The 16453-nt window shown below is 56.5% G+C and overlaps 3 protein-coding genes across 3 annotated transcripts; 1 reads left to right on the top strand and 2 right to left on the bottom strand.

Moving 5' to 3' along the window:
* Positions 1-1338: 1338 nt before the first annotated feature.
* On the bottom strand, positions 1339-3784 carry PHYSODRAFT_525781 (hypothetical protein; the record flags this gene model as incomplete). Its single annotated transcript, XM_009537086.1, has 4 exons — positions 1339-1382; positions 1448-2060; positions 2194-3543; positions 3641-3784. 4 exons carry the CDS (start codon positions 3782-3784, stop codon positions 1339-1341), a joined length of 2151 nt encoding a protein of 716 aa, XP_009535381.1.
* Positions 3785-4527: 743 nt separating this feature from the next.
* PHYSODRAFT_318693 (hypothetical protein) lies at positions 4528-5826 on the bottom strand (the record flags this gene model as incomplete). Its single annotated transcript, XM_009537085.1, has 1 exon — positions 4528-5826. The coding sequence occupies one exon, from the start codon at positions 5824-5826 to the stop codon at positions 4528-4530; it is 1299 nt and encodes a 432-aa protein (XP_009535380.1).
* Positions 5827-14742: 8916 nt separating this feature from the next.
* On the top strand, positions 14743-16448 carry PHYSODRAFT_339182 (hypothetical protein; the record flags this gene model as incomplete). The annotated part of the gene is made up of 1 exon (XM_009537084.1): positions 14743-16448. A coding segment is annotated over one exon (1706 nt), but the record flags the coding sequence as incomplete, so codon positions are not given.
* Between the last annotated feature and the right edge of the window lie 5 nt (positions 16449-16453).

Raw genomic sequence — 16453 nt, 5'->3', positions numbered from 1 at the left:
GGCAAGTTGAACAACCGAGAACGCGGTGGAAGGTTCGTGTGAACACAACGGCCCGGGCCCACGAATATTCAGTCGAGCTTTTTGCCGAGTGAAGAGCGCAATACCACCCCGCCAGACACGATAAGCACTGCTCACACCGCCTGCCGTTGTCTATGGGACGCATGCCGCCGTTGCAGTGGCGAGAGTGCCTTCGACTACTTGAGCGAATGGACCACCGGTATCTCCACTTCTGCATGCGACTCGCATTGCGAGGTGCACCGTTCACGTTTGTGGAGACTTTGCTGGTTGAAAACGCTCGTCGATGGCGCCGCTGAAGACATTGCTGGTGCTTGAGCGTGTGGCCGGGTCGCTGTTTAACAAGATGCGTTATTGAACATGAACAAAGCCCGCGGCGTTGGTTGCAGGAAGCTCTCGCCGCTCAAGGACTCGGGGGCTGCTTCTTGTTTGGCTTGTTTGACGTTAGATGGCGACCGTCTACTTCAAACTACATGCGTAGTACTTACTTACTCCAAGAATCTTGTAGACGGTAAGGCATCACCATAGCGTTCAAAGGGTTGGCTTCTGCAACAACGACCCAAGGCAAGGGTGCCGCACTTTTCAACGAAGAAGTCTGAAGCGCCATCGTTCGCTAGTCCTGCTCGCCATGGCCTATGTCATGCGTAGTTCCATCTCGCTGCCCTAACACATTCAATTCGGCTTCCATTCGCTGGCAAAACTAACTGGGGGGGGACTCACCGACGGCCGTAGCGACCACCACGTCGATTGCGACGGTTGTTCATGCCAGGGGCAGGCGACGGGAGTAAGTGATCCGCTTGGTAGCGCTGCTGCTGTTGGTGACGCTGCTGCTGTTGGTGACGCTGCTGGGGTTGCTGGCGCTGCATCATCTCTTGGGGTGGTGGCTGCTGTTGGCCAGGTCCGGGGCCGTAATTTCCCATGGGTCTACCCCCTCCACGCGGCTGGAACTCGCCTTGAGGTGGCCCGTACTGATCATACGCATATGCAGGGAAGTTGTCACGGCGTGGGGGTTGCTGCTGCTGCGGAGGTAGCTGTTGCTGCTGGCGGTAGGGCGCCTGCTGCTGCTGGGGTGGCTCCTGATAGTACGGAGCCTCGGCAGGCATGCCGCCGCGACGCGCATTCGCGTTGCCATACGGGGCAGGACCGGGGTCATCTCGGCCCCCAGCACCAGGCCCTGCACCTGCTCCATATCGCGAGAGAGAAGGATCATACGCACCAGCAGCGGGCGGGCCCGAGCGTTGCCGCATTGGCTGTTGCTGCTGCTGCGGTGGAAATACCTGTTGCTGCTGTTGCTGCTGCTGCGGCCATGCGCCATGGCCACCTCTAGAAGGGCCTCCTTGTCCTACGAAGCGATCGCGAGGGCCATCCTGCGGCCCAGAGAAATTTGCGCCTGAAGGCTGGGGTGCATAACCCTGCTGCTCTGGCATGGGACCTTGGCGGCCTCCATATTCATCATAGGGCGGTGCATTCGGTGCACCGTGCGGCGGTGGCTGCTGCTGGAATTGGCGCGGTTGCTGCTGCTGCGGAGGCGCCTGCATCCGTTGCGGCCCCCGACCATACATAGGCATCTGCTGCTGTTCTTGCAGTCTAGGCGCAGCCTGTTGTCCAGGGTAATCGTAACGTGAATGCGGTTGCGAAGGGGCAGCGGCAGCGGCACCAGGAGGACTGGCTTGCGGAGGCTGAATGTCCCACTTGTTCGAGCGGCCTCGCCCTCCACGCGGGTCGCCACGATCTCCACGGCGGCGGTTGTTCCCGTTATTACCGCCCCAGTTGCGAGATCCGCGCTGGTCTTGTCGGCCATGACCGTTGCCGCTGCCACGGAAACCTCCACCGCCGCCACTAGAGCTACGAGCAGTAGAGTGACTGGAAGTAGAGGAATCTTGGCTGTCGCGCCGCTGCCGCATAGGAGGACGGTTAGGTGCTGCGGAAGCAGAAGATGTTTGCGAGCCCTTCTTGCTAGCAGCGGATGCTTCAGCAGCATTTGACCGCTGATTCTCCTCACGCCACAGCTTCTCGGCTTCCAGGATCAAACCTACAATAGCACGCTGCATACAGCAACACATACACAAGCGATCATTGACAAACACAGATACGAGTCAGACATTGGCCCCATAATCTCCAAGCACAGGACAGCATCAGCATAACGCCCAATACGCTAGGATATCCCAGTGTACCTACCTGCAAACTGACGACTTCCGAGTCCGTAGTCACCAACATTTCCGGAATCTTCATGTTCTCGAGCGAGATCTGCTGAGCCTTCAGAGCGTTGGCGCGGTCCATGGCACAAATCTCGATAAATTGCTGCTGGGACATCTGACAGCGACTCGAGAACTCGCGGCGCTGTTCCAAGTGCTGCGTCTTGAGCGCAATAAGTCCACGAGGGTCCGAGAATCCGTGCTGCATCTCGAGTGCCACGTGACGTGCGAACAATTCGCTGCCCTCCTTCATTTGCATGCCAACGAGCTCTTGCCAGCGGTATAGCATCTCACGGTCACGGGTGCGTTGGTTGTCACAAAGATCGCGGACGCCCTCAAAGACGGCGCTGTCGCCCAAGACATCAGACAACCTCTCCAGAAGCTCGTTACCAATCTGCTTCTGAGCCTCACCGTCCGCCACGCTATCAAACAGCAAGTGCGGGCAACTGGGTATAAACGGAAGCGTTTGCGGAATGTGCGAGAAGTACGCAGTAGGCTCAGCAGCGGCAGGCGCAGCCGTTGCGTCAGGCACGGCTACATCCTGCTTGACGCGCTTAGCATCGCCGGCAAGTCGAGGGTCTGAGGGCCGCTTCACTGCGCCTACACGATCCACCGCGCGGCCCACGCTCTCCACGGCAAGAGGAGACGGGGTTGGCGTCGGTGCGGGGTTAACTTCGCCAGTCTTGTCAATAAAAGCTACAACCGGGTCCACAAGAGACACAACTCCCGGCCCGGTGCTCGCAGCACATGGCTGCTGCGGCTGCAACGTACTCGGGATCGTGTTCGGGGTCGCCGCCACCGGAGTAGAAGCTGCTACAACAGGAGCTGCGGGCGCAGTAACAGCAGCAGAAGGGGCCGATACTGCAGCAACAGGCATCGGTGCAGGGGTCGTCCCTGGCTGCGGGAACTTGTCCGGCATGACCTGGTGCTGCAGCATGGCTAGGGACAGCTTGTTGTCCACGTGGGTGCACACAAAGCCGTAGAACCTAGCCCAGACCTGGGCCTGCTCCGTGTCCGGCAGCGCCTGCAGCGCGCGCACGAAGATCTTGCGGGCGTTCGAGAACTTCTTCCTCTGCACGCAGAAGTCTGCGTATTGCAGCCACAGGGCCGTGCTCGAGCCGGCCACGGGGCAGTTCACGGCCCGCTCAAAGACCTTGGTGGCCTGCTTGAACTGGCGCAGCTCCATCTCCAGGGCCGCGTACTGGCGCCAGAGCGCCACGACGGCCGTGCTGCCCCTCGCGACGGTCATGGGGTCGCTCTGAGCTTGAATGGCCGCCACCCACTGGGCCAGCGTGTCGTCCACGCCCTTGCGCGCATCCGCCACCTTCTCGTACTGCAGAATATGACGCAAAAAGGGGGAAATTAGTGGGGAAACGACTTGCGTCACGCTGGACTTGTTCCGCTCTATAGAGGAGGATTGCGTCGGCTACAGAGCGAGCTGGATGCTGCGCGTTGCATGACCAGAGAGCGAAGGCGGAGGGGAAGCAGAAGACACGCACATTGCTCGAGTGGATCAGCGCCTTGGCCCGCGCCACGACGCCCGCGGCGTCCCACGTCGAAATGTCGTCCGCCATTGCACTACTGTAGCAAGTCGAGCGGTTGTTTGGTGTGGAGGGCCGCTCGGAATCGGAAATCGTGTGACTGAACATGGAATTGAGTGTATCATTTAAGGACACTGGCGTCTATCATTTCGATACATTCAGCTTATATATTGTGAATTCCGGCCAAATTTGCCGAATCGGGTCGGTTTTGGGCCAAAACCGACCCAAAACTTTTGGGGCCCCTGTCCAACCGACTAGACCTGTTTAATGCAGTGCACGAAAGTCCCTACAAATGCACTAAAGTACTTTAGTGCACTTTTGGCGCACCTGCACACAACTGATGCTGGACATTAGCGCGTGCACTAAAGTACTTTATGGTGCATTTGTGGGGACTTTCGTGCACTGCACTATAAAGTACTTTAGTGCACTTTTGGCGCACCTGCACACAACTGATGCTGGACATTAGCGCGTGCACTAAAGTACTTTATAGTGCATTTGTGGGGACTTTCGTGCACTGCACTAAACAGGTCTACAACCGACCAATACAAACATCAAGTCATTTGCCGAATCGCCGGCCCCAATCCGTACTTAGTAGGGAGTCAAGGGGGCATAACCGGGCGACCATAGTCAACCCAAGTGCTTTGGCGATTCGCCGGCGGTTTGCCACGGTCGATTCAATCCGCCCCGATCGGAAAATTAGAGTAGAACTCACAATAACATATTGGGCAAATGTAGCCAAAATTTCCAAACGACGGATACGATGTAAAACATTCAAGCTAACACGACGGACGCACATCCATGAGCGATCCTACTGCTCCTTGGGCTTGCGGGGACACCGTGCCGGCGTTGGTGGTGCCCTGGATAGTGCTGAAGGTGATGCCCGTCGAGGAGCCCGTGTAGGCGGCGTCGGACTCGGCGCTCTCGGCCATGTCGAGCGACCCGCACTCCGAGTCGTCGTCGCCGGCCACGTCGAGAGATCCGCACTCGGAGTCGTCCGTGTAGCTCGCGGTGGTGTCAGCGTCACCCGCAACCTCGTCCGAGTCGGACTCACCCGCCGCCGACGACGTCGTAGTGGTGGTGGTGGACCCCGTCGAAGTCGAAGTTCCAGTCGAAGTCGAAGTTCCGGTTGATGTGGAGGTTCTGGTGGAGGTAGAGGACGACGTTGACTCGTCGGTGTCGTCTCCGGCAACATTGAGGGACCCGCAGCCAGATTCGTCCGATCCGGCGACGTCGAGAGGCTCGCAGTCCGATTCATCCGACCCAGCCACGTCGAGCGAGCCGCACTCGGAGTCCTCTGCTTCACCAGCGATGGAAGAAGCAGTTAAAGTTGTTGTGGCCACCGTTGGAGTAGCCGTCGTGCTGGTTGGGGTCGTGCTACTGGGGGTTGCAGTGGTCGCCACAGGTGCAGAAGTAGTCGAAGTCGTCGATGTGGAGCCGGACGACGTACTGGAGGCTGCTGCTACGGTGGTGCTGTTCACCGATCTCGTGAGCGGGACGCAGTTGATGTACACCTGCCATGGGAGGCCATGCAGGGCGATCCAGTAGGCAGTGAGACGCGAGGCGCCTTCGCACTTGGAGACGTCGTACGGCCACTGGCTCGGAGAACCTGGAAGGTTCTCGGCGCAGTTATCATTCTCGAAGGCCAAGACATCGTCGCAGTACACTTCGCAGGGGCCGTCGTGGCCCTCCGTGAGCTGATTCCACTCAACATACTCGGACGGGATATCACGAGCTGATCCGTTGGCGAGGGAGAAGCCGCACTCGAGGGTAGCGGTGCCGAAGGGCGACAGCGTCTGCACCTCTGCCGTCTTGTCGACCAGGTCCTTGAGCGACGTGTACGAGCTCTCGTTGAAGGCGGTCCAGTAGGCCTCCGTGTTGAGCTCTGGAGCTGTCGAGTAGGACATGCCGTCGGGACACGGGAGGTACGTCTGGCCGGCGATGGTGGCCGCGAAGTTGTTGGTGGCCCAGGATACGGGCCACGTCGGCATCGGGTCGATCATGTGGCTGTGCGCATCGACACGCAGGGCCAAATTGGCGGTGGCGATCACCAAGGCGGCGAATGAGCTGGACACCATATCTGTTGTTGCTAGGACCGACGGAAATTGAGGAATGGCGAGGACCAGGGACGGCGGTAGCTTGCAGCTTGGTGGTTTGAGGGAAAGGTGCGACGAATGACTGGGTGGCGTTGTGCTGTCTGGGCCCAGGGAAGGATACCTGAAGAAGGTCATGAGCGCATCGCTAAGTCACTGCTAGCGTTTGGGGAGAGGTCACGCTGTGGACGCGTGACCCGGGTTACCTGCGACTCTAAAAGCTCGTCCTTCCGCTGAAACAGATGCAGCTGGTACAGTGTGCCACGGATGCATTGACTGTCGAATCGGGCTAGTCGCGGCCTGTGCTGATGCGATTTGGAGCCCAACCATTCTGCTCTGTGTGTTCATGAGGTGAGGTTCCCGACATCAGTCGACAGTGGAGAGAAGTTCTGTGGCCTGGCACCCGACGATATCGTGATAACAGTGCGGACACCTTGGCTGGAACACCGCGCAAAGGACTGGCAGGAAGTGGCCGACTCGGTTGGTTACGTGTACCGCAGGCGTGATATGCGCGGCAGTGCAAAGGTTCCTAGTGCACAGGAGGCGTTCGTGCGCAGCAGACGACGGGTGCTGCCACGACTGTCTTCACGTTATCTAGTCGAGGTGGTACTGTGCGTGCCGCCGATTAAACCACGTGCTCGCGACTAATATGCAGTAGGCTACAGTAAACCACGAGCGCTTGACGGCACAGTGACCATCGGCGAAAGGCTCAAACGTTAGTTTTATTAGAATCGCTGTGTGTAACCCAAAACGTATCACCCCTAGCGATTCGCTATGATCCCTGGAAAATGGCAAAGGGCCAAAATGGGTAGCCGAAGTCTCACGAGGTGTGCACAACTAGAAGAATATACTTCCATAGTAAAATCTTCCAGTCGAAAAGCAAACTTTGCAGAGGACCCCCCCTACCCCCACCGCCCCATTGCATCGCCACCGCTTTACATGTAGTCTGAAGCCACGAAGATTGATTTCAAAGAAGAAGACAAACGGTAATTCACTCCAAGGTGGGCTAGGACGTATACATTGTACCGTCAGCATTGTTGCCCGTTGATGCATTTACCGTATTTATGTCGCGATATACAAATTCATGTGGTGTCGACAGCACTAAATTTGTTTTGTAAAAAAAACGATACTGTACATGTATAACAATGGTGTTTTTAATACCAATCCGTGGAAATGCATAGTGTACAGATTACAGACTAGGACAGCCGCAGCCGTCGGATATGTAGGGATACGGGGCTGAAGCAAAGCTTGCACTGAGTGTAAACCGCATACAATACAACCAATCCGTGGGAATGCGTTTCATCGACACATCACAGGATTTTTGTTTTGTTTTACCACTTCGTGTTTCTGCATTTGAATTGGTGACCAATATACAGTAGAAGACGGACCCGTTCTGGACTAGAATTGAGAATTGCGGCAAATAGAGTTCTTGGCTGAACCTGCTACAGTAATCTGCGTGAGTAAGCAACGCCTGATATATACTGGATTTCAGAGTGTATAAAAGGAATACGTGACCAACAAAGACAAGACGTAGGACGGTCAAACCCACAATGTATTGATTTAGCTAGGTATAATGGTTTTTCTGTGGGCCAAACCGACAGTGCTGTAGGAGGCTCCAACTAGAAGCTACTGGAAGTCCTAAGACTAAATCCAAGAGCCTCACACCACTACATCGCAGTATATCTTCATAGTGTGGTGAATGTCATTGCTCTGTTAGGTTGACCCCGTCGGTGACCGCGATCATTACGAAGTCCATAACTTCTAGGTCGTTCCAAGGCTTGCCACCCGTGTTTGCTCATTCACTAGATTTGTGCCCTCTCAGTACATGCAGGGCAACTTGCCCATCTTCCGTGTTGCCACATCGCGACCAGCATAATATAAATTTTGTTAGATTATAAGTTAAGGACCCGTTGCTTATTGACGCAGATTGCTGTACCTAACGGACATTACCGAATAAAACCCCGGGCACTATTTATTAGCACCCTCCCATTTTCAAAACAAATATGCTAAATTATTGATATTAAACAGTATAAACATGATTTCGACAATAAATTCATAAATATATACTTGATCTTTGTATGGAAGTAACATTGTAACCCTGGGATACACATTGGGTTACGTTTTAGAGGGTACTACATGTATACGGGTAAGGGGTATTATTCGGGAATTTACGTTAATTCACAAATTCCCGGTTCCCGTATGCATGTGGTCATTCCTGCGTCATAGTGGTGGAGTGCTACCTTGTGCCTAAAACCAATTGGATTCGTGCTCTAGTGTCCGTAGCGTCTCCGTATTAAATACGGATACGCTTTAAAGAAATCCACACCTAAATCAGCGCCCCATTATTATAGATAAGGATGTCACGTGGTAGTTGTTGTAGTAGAGGGAAAATTGTCAACTGAGTGTATTTTGCCGTTGGTTAGACTTCTCGTGCTTCCTTGGTATCCTAGTACGTCCTTGTGGTCTCCTTGCTTCCTAACCACTTCAACTTCAATGTGACGGGGTCACACAGCACAATGCACAGAGGAAGTGCGTGTGGATATTACTATCCAGGTGAACTTATCTGAGAGTCACATCTGATTCTCCAATCAGCTTCGAGAGAATCTGAACACCCAAAGGTCGAATTCGCCAAGGCTGGCGCGCCTCATCGTCACGCCCACAGTGACTTGTGCCCGCAGCGGGCACCCCGCGCGGAACCCCCCTGCCCTCGGCGATGTTGGTCGCGAAGCCGACGCCTTTAGTGGCCGTATCCACAGCGCTAGCAGGCGCAGAGTGCCTCGGCACGGGATGCATGTTCCTCCAAACTTGCGGTGTCCCTCGTAGACAACCAGCAGTTGGCGTCGCATGGCCCTCGGGCCCCGCTGGCACGTTCGTGCTGCAGTGCCCCCCGCGAGGGACAGCACCTTTCCGGTCAGCGCGTAGCGAAACCATGGAGAGAGCTGTGTTGCTCATCTCCGGCCATGACAGCGGCCCGACAGGGCCCCGCTCGTCACAGCACGGTGTGCCGGTCGGCCGAATACGTCGGCTGGACCCATGGGCTATGGTCAAGCGCTGACCACAGCCATGAAGCGTCATGCTTCAACGTCGTGTTTGCTTGAGCGATCATGGCTGCTTCCAGCAACCCGCTCATCATACAGAGCAACGCGGCGGACTTGTCTAAAGCCCTGCAGCGCGTCACGGCCATCACGTCGCCGACGCTAAGGTATCTTCCTTCGACACCAGGGTACCGCAAGGGTACTTCATCGTGGTGTGGGGTGTACTGCCCTCCGTCACCGGCGATTGCATCCTGCGTCGCGGCGACCAACACCAGGTCGGTGTGCGCGCAAGACCGCATGGCACACAGTCCATACAGGACCTCAAGGTGTACGAGGGCACCGCCTCATACACCAAAGGCATGTAGTGTATGACACGTACCACGACTGCCATAAGTGCCTCGTGCACCTCAAGTGTCACGTGCACAAGAAGTGTCGCGTGCACTGCGGGTACATCGTGTACACCAAGTGCCACGCGCACAGTGAGCGTCACACACCGCGACTATCTCACAGGTAGTATGTGCCGCGTGCACGCTTATGGCTTCGCGCCTTACAGGTGCGGCACGTGCCGCGCCAACTGTGAATGCCTGCAAAGTAAACACTTTCGGGTTCTCCCCTTGTGGGTAACACCCATGCTCGGGACTGATGGCTACCTGGCCGGCAGACGTGCCGCACCCAGCGTAGCAACAGTCTGGAGCTTTGGCGTGGTGCTGATGGCTACTTGGCCGGTAGACGCACCGCGTCCAGTGTAGCAACAGCATCACCCTGCGGCATGGTGTTGCGCATGTACACATGCCATCGTCCGCGGACCAAGCCGCAGACTGGCTGCCATGTCCTTGCCTGACCGAGACAGCCTTCCAGCAGCGAGTGCGCGTGCCATCTTCGGCCCAGCAGCAACAGTAGCCACTGCCAAGGTTGCTGGCCATTGGTCATCATGACCATGGGACCTGAGCAGCGATGCATCAGGTCCAGCGCCTTCGTGCAATACTTCGTGAGTGGCTGCATGGTGCAGCCACTACACTGGCTTCTACGACGAAGCAAGTCTCATGCCAGAGACCTCGGGAGGAAGGGCACTTCCGATCCCCTCCCCCACTTACGATTTGAGCCCCGGCGGGTCAGGCGGCAGCCGGCCGTCTAACCTCGCGCCGCCCTGCAGCACCGAGTCACTATGCCAGCAGACTCCGGTGGCACGGGCAGCAACCCTTCCTTGGCTCTGGGTCAACATCGTCGACCAGGGCTTGGCATCTACCAGCCTGGATGTAGTTTGAGTCTGCGTGACTTGACGTGTTATTCTGTTACCCACGTCTTCGGGCTATGGCACCCATGACAGCGTATAGCTTGTCCTGCATTCAGATTAGCTGCATGGCATGAACGCATACTCAGACTCAGCCATCTCGGCACCGAGTCATGGACACTTGTTGTCCCAACGCCGCACAGTGCTATCCGCGACAGACCGTACCAACGATCACTGCCGCGCAGGGGCCTTTGCCTGCAGACCGAGCATGCTCCTGCATGTGGTCATTGAGGTGTTGCCCTCCGGCAGACACACTCCAGTCGTGCTCGACCATGCTCGCCGAGTCGGCGGCGACGCAACATGCATTGCCGCAGGTACGTCGTGTACCCAAGCCACGGCTTCTGTGCGCATGACCACAGCTGCGCTGGTCGACGCCCAGTCGAAAGTCATCCATGATGACCGGGTGTCAAGCCCTTGGAGGAAGTGCTTCCGCGCACTCCTCCCCCACTTAAAATCAGAGCCGCGCGGCGCCTTCAAGAGGACCGTGCAGCTATGACATCGTGACGGTGTCTCGAGCCTCTTAAACTCCGTGTGGTCATCCACCACACGCAAGGAGACCCAAGTGACCTGATCACTAGTCTTGGTCATACTGACCGTGCGTGGAACTAAGTTACTCACGCTGAAGTCGCTTCGAGCGACTCCTTTCAGCTCATGCGGAGCCTTACGGCATCGTATGGAACTACGTTACCCACACAGAAAGCGCATCATGCGGCTTCACAATCCGTTACCGTCTGAGTGACCTGGTGTGGAACTGGGTTACCCACACAGGAAGTGCCTGCAGGGCCTTCCACTTCAGTTATGGTCTGGACGACTGTGTGTGGTACTTGGTTACCCACACAGGAAGCGCGTGCAGCGCGTTCCTCTTCAGTTAAGGTCTGGGCGACCGTGTGTGGTACTTGGTTAACCGCCTTGAGCGGCCTCCTCAGCATTACATGCTCTGTGCGGAACTAAGTTACCCGCTAGTTAGTGGTCCTTGGTTACCCACCTGGTGGTGTCATCGAACACCACCCTTGTCAATGCTCATGCCGAGCAATGATTCTCAGCACCGGAGTTGCTTGTTGAGGCAGCTCCACATGCCAGGCATAACAGCCCTCGGTTGCAGATACACTGCACCTTCTTCACGGAGATCATCATGTCAGTGATGCCTCCTTCCTTCTTCTTCGTCTTGTCGGACGCATCCAGCGCCTTGGCGGTCCCATCGGACGCCCTTGTGTCTGTCCAGAGGTGGGAACATGACTCACCAATGGTCTGTCAGACACAGAGGGCTGACTTAGCCTCAAGGCGTTGTCGCGCTACTCGACCAAGAGCCTGTGCAGCTTGCACGGCGCACTCAGGGCCAAGTCATACTTGCTCAAGCCGAGGGCATATACGGTTCCATGCCCAGGGCCGACTTCGGCACGATGTCCGGGACCATGTACGGTTTCATGTCCGGGACCATGGGCGGTTCCATTGCTGTCAGCGCCCTCGAGCGCGGCAGCCAGGGTCACAGCGGACCCCAAGGTTCTTCTTCGGCCCAGCATCAGTCAATGAGACCTGCCCTTGTGCTTCGACTCTCTCGCAGAGCCTTGGCATTTGTGTCGTTATTCCAACCGACACATCTGGCGACGTGCGAACATCCGCGCGACGTCCCAGACTCAATCATGTCTAGGGATACCATTACCCCCGTACACTCACGTGTATTACCGACAACCCACCATTGTCCTTCACCAATGCGAGCGTCAGTGCTCGCAAGGGACCCCGGGTCTCTGTGGTGTACGCCTTCCGTACACCCATCACAAAGACTCGGGCCAACCCCAGCAAGGCCCTCGTCCTTACTGGTGGTTGTGTCCCCCTTGAGCACCTGACGGTGCATGGCGTCGGCGCCCCCTTGACCCTCTGGTCGTCGGGTAGGTCTTCTTCACAGACCCTGGCGATGGGCAGACACGTTGGTAGTGTCCAAGTCCGCCACAACCATAGCAGCGGACAGAATACTGTTCAGCCGAACTCAGATCCATGGGTTCTGGTTCGCTGTCAGCGACCACAGGCTGTACAACAGCCAGAGCACCAGCCTGCTTGTGGCTGTACTTCTCCTGGAGGGCGACTTGGATTGCCTCCTCCATAGTGGCGGTGCGCACGCGGAACAACTGCGTGCGCGCAGGACCGACCTTCAGGCCGTCCACGAAGACTGTCATCTTGACGTCTTCCGACAGTGGGTTCCCCACCAGCGAGGCTGCCAACGTGCGCATCTCCTGTACGTACGCGTACAGCTCGCGCTCCCCTTGTTTGCAGGCAAGGAAGCGCGAGCGCTGGCGGAACTCGTTGTTCGCCGGTAGAAAAGCGGCTCTAAGCTGCTCATACAGCTGAGCCCAGAATGTGAAACATCCAGGCGACATCTATACGCCCAAGTCCTGGCACGTCCACCAAGATTGGAGAGCGCAAAGGCGACTCGAAGGTTCTCGGCCGAGATGAGACCTGCGCTCATTGCAATCTCGGTCTCCCGGATCCAGAAATGAAGATTATCACCTTCCTTCCCTTCGAACGGAGGCACAGCTAGCCGCAGAGGCTTAGGCTGCACCCGTTTGGGCTCACTCATCCGAGCCAGCAGGTTTCCCTGCACATGAGCGATGAGCCCACGTTCGTACTCGACAAACGCGCTCACCCGCTCGACCTGCTCGGCTGGCGTCGCCGCCGCCAAGCTCCGGAGGGCATCTCTTCCGAAGATGCCCGCCATCTTCCGCACCGACTCGAACTGCGAGTCAGTCAAGTGAGGAAACTCACTTCCGTTCATCGAGGCTCACAGACATGAGCCACCGAGGATTAAGGTAGACCAATCTACCCGCGTAGGCGTAGGATTGACTACGAGTGCTACCAAGTGTGACGGGGTCACACAGCACAATGCACAGAGGAAGTGCGTGTGGATATTAATATCCAGGTGAACAGCAGTTCACCATCAAAGGGAACGGTTTGCTACAAAGGAGTAGGTTATAAGACTGACTGTGTTTTGGTAGAGGTTAACATGGTCTTAATACAAACTACAAGTTAACTATACAAAAGCCCACACAAACTCAAATGGTTGGCTTGCGGAGCTACTGGTACCATGTGCATGTACTCGGGAGAGTGACACCCGTCACTCTTCATGTAATGGGTACACTTGATTGTACCCCGTTACATTCAACGTCAACCAACTGCAATCTACAGCTACACATGTACTTGGGTTGGTTCAACATGTACTCGGCTTGGTTCAACCGAGGTTATACAAAATGCAAGTCCAGCTCCACATCCGTGCTGGTGCACAGCCGTCCTCATCCATCATGTGCGGCGGCCTCACAGTCTCGACGCTGACGGTCTCCATGTAGCGACCCTTGTCAAGTGTCAGCGTACCATGTTCTTGGAGGACCACGACTTGGTAGGGCCCATCGAACAGCGGCATCATCTTGCTCTGCACTCCGGCATCGCGTCTGTGGAGAAGTGCCGAATAAGAATGGATCTCCGAGAAAGGCGGCAGGGCCGATCGACTGGAAGTATGGGGGATCAGCGATCGAGAGACAGGCCGCGAGGGTCTATGGATCAGAGGGAGTTCTTCGGGAGATCTCAAGTGGCCCGATGACGGCGGCGCGTAAGGCAGGACATGTGGCAAGCCGGATTGTGGATGATCGTGCTCGAACCGTGGCGTGATTCGGGGTCGACCCAAGCCCCGATCGACGACAGATCTCGCAGATCTAGGATGGCCGAGGACAGAAGGTGATGGATCGGCGGCGTACGGCAACCGGCACGAGTCGTCGATCGGGAGTTGATCGCCGATCGCCGATCGGGAGTCGATCGCAGATCAGGAGTCGATCGTCGATCGGGAGCCGATCGAGGGTTGATCGTGGATCGTGGATCGACCACGATGGGATGCACATGGAGGACGAAGTCAGGACAAGAATCCAGTGATTGTGGAGTTGTAGGATGGTAGATGAGATGGTAGCGGCAGCTAAACCTAAATCAGAGCAGAATTTGCACCGAAGAGCACAAGTCCCCTCAAGTCACCAAGTACATTGGCCTCGGCAGTGTCGGCACTTTGGGTAGTGAACTAGCGGTACGGTTAAGACTGGATTAATACATTGGCCAGCTTGACCTACTCTAGTGATCTATCTCTTGTGTGCATGTCCTCGATCGACCGGATATTAGTGCTTGGCCGGCGATCGTTTCTCCTCTCGATCAACCTCGATCCCGCTATAGGAAGCGGCAAGCAACTCAGGAAAGGAAGGAACACACCCGGAAAGGCAACTACAGGCCTTGGATCAACTCCAGGCCGACCGATCGAAGCGAAGAACCCTCGATCGGAGCGTATACTCGGACGCAGAGCGAAGATTACCGCGCTGCTCCACAAACTATCCCCGCGTCACGCCAAGACATTCGATCTTCATTAAGTGCTGCATCTTCGGAGCCCCGAGAGAGCAGATCCAGCCCGCCGACGGGTACACAAGGTGAGAACAAGTTCAGCCGATCACGGATCGTTGGGGGACCCCTCCGTTAGTCGGTGTCTGGGCGCTGGCGGGAAGCTCGATCAGGCCTTAACCTTAACCAAATTTTGGCCGATCCCGCTACACCACAATGGTGCGCGTGCCCGGATCTCGTGGGGACTCCGGATTTCACCGTGAGTCCGTAGAAGATGCGCATGTGAAGAAAGAACCAGGGGAAGAGGCGTCGTCGGATATCGGATCGACGAAGACGCTGCTGAACAAAACGAGATCCGCGGATCGACAGAGTGCTCGGAGGACCTCTGTCGACGGAATCGAGGGCGATCTGGAGACAGATCTAGAAGACAAACCTCAACATCCTCCCCAGGTCCCTTCGGGGACCCCGGTGGATCTTGGTGCGAACCGAGATTCACTAACAAAACAAACTAAGGCGGGATCGGACCGATACGCGTTCGCCGACTCGCCGATCAGGCTCGATCCGGACTACCTGGGCGCGATCGCGGACAAGGACCAGATCGTGAGGAAGAAGCTGAGAGCGCCAGGCCTGGACGACGAACATCCCAGACCGTCGGCGCTCGACTGGTCCGAGGCTGACCTGGATCGTCAGTATCACTTGAAGGAACTGCGAGACTTCTTGCGTCAAGATCCCGTCATGGTGATCTTGCGGCCAGAGCAGATCGACGACCCGAAGGGCCCGATCTCGGCCCCCCGAGTGACGGACAACAAGCTGATGGCGGTGAAGAACCTGCTCGGGCTGTTGAAGGAAGCCGACTTCGTGGCTGGCGCCTTTGAAGCGAATGATCTTTTCGATCAGGATCTCGATGTGATCCAGATAGCGATCCAGACATTGGTCGACAAGTTGAGACCTTTGGTCGACGTGATCGCGGACAGTCCAGACCCGAAGGTGCTAGATCTAGTGTCGCCAGCTCCCGCGTCGTCGCCGCGGATGGAGTCCCCTGGGTACCGATCGTCGTCTCCTTATGTCTCCGCAGCGGAACACGTATCGGATACGTCGTCTGAACGTCAACGGATGTCCCTCGGCCCTTCAGGATCTGCGATGTTGGACGCACGATCACGGAGTCAACGTCAGGAACGCATGCGATCAGGACCTCGGAAGCAGAAACCCAAGTCGACCGATCGGACCACCAGTGCTACCGGATCAGATGAGTCGAATGGCAAACTGGAGTCTTACTTTCAGGCTGCGATGGCTCGATTTCTGAAGGAACAACAGGCCACCTACTCCAGTGGTCGACGACAACGTTGGATCGCGGGACGTGGAGATGGAATCAGACCGGAAGAATGGTTCACGCCAGCTGATGGAGAAGTGACGACCGAGATCCCGGAGCATGATCGCGATCGAAGTCGGCCTCGCGTCAGCGAACACCGCAGATCTGGCGATGTGGTGCCCGATCTCCTCCCTGGGGAGTCCAAAGGGTACTGGAAACATCATTCGCCAGGTAAGTGGTTCCGCCAGGCCAAGATCACTGGCAAGATCAACAATGAGAAGTCGATCTTACTCTTAGACACCGGCGCCGAGGTGTCCATCGTGGACACCGCCTTTGCTCGTAAGGTGGGGTGCTATGTCGACACGAGTCAGAGCCAGGAATGTGTGGGGATTGGCGAAAGCGTGTACATGACAGAAGGAAGGACCAGGATCAAGGTTACGCTGGCGGGATCGCTGGTGTATTTCTTCGATATCTGGGTTGGCGATCCATCAGGACAAGAGGCGATCCTGGGTATGGAATTCATGGTTCCGGCGGGGATCCGCCTCGATCTTGCGGACGGCTCTATCTGTCTCCCCGACGAAGCCAAGATCCAGCTAAGCGGACGGCGTCAGCTGTACA

This window comes from Phytophthora sojae (genome assembly GCF_000149755.1).
Source record: "Phytophthora sojae unplaced genomic scaffold PHYSOscaffold_10, whole genome shotgun sequence".
Taxonomy (NCBI): Eukaryota; Oomycota; class Peronosporomycetes; order Peronosporales; family Peronosporaceae; genus Phytophthora; species Phytophthora sojae.
The sequence above is the reverse complement of the archived record's forward strand: the minus strand, read 5'-3'. Positions and strand labels throughout refer to the sequence as shown.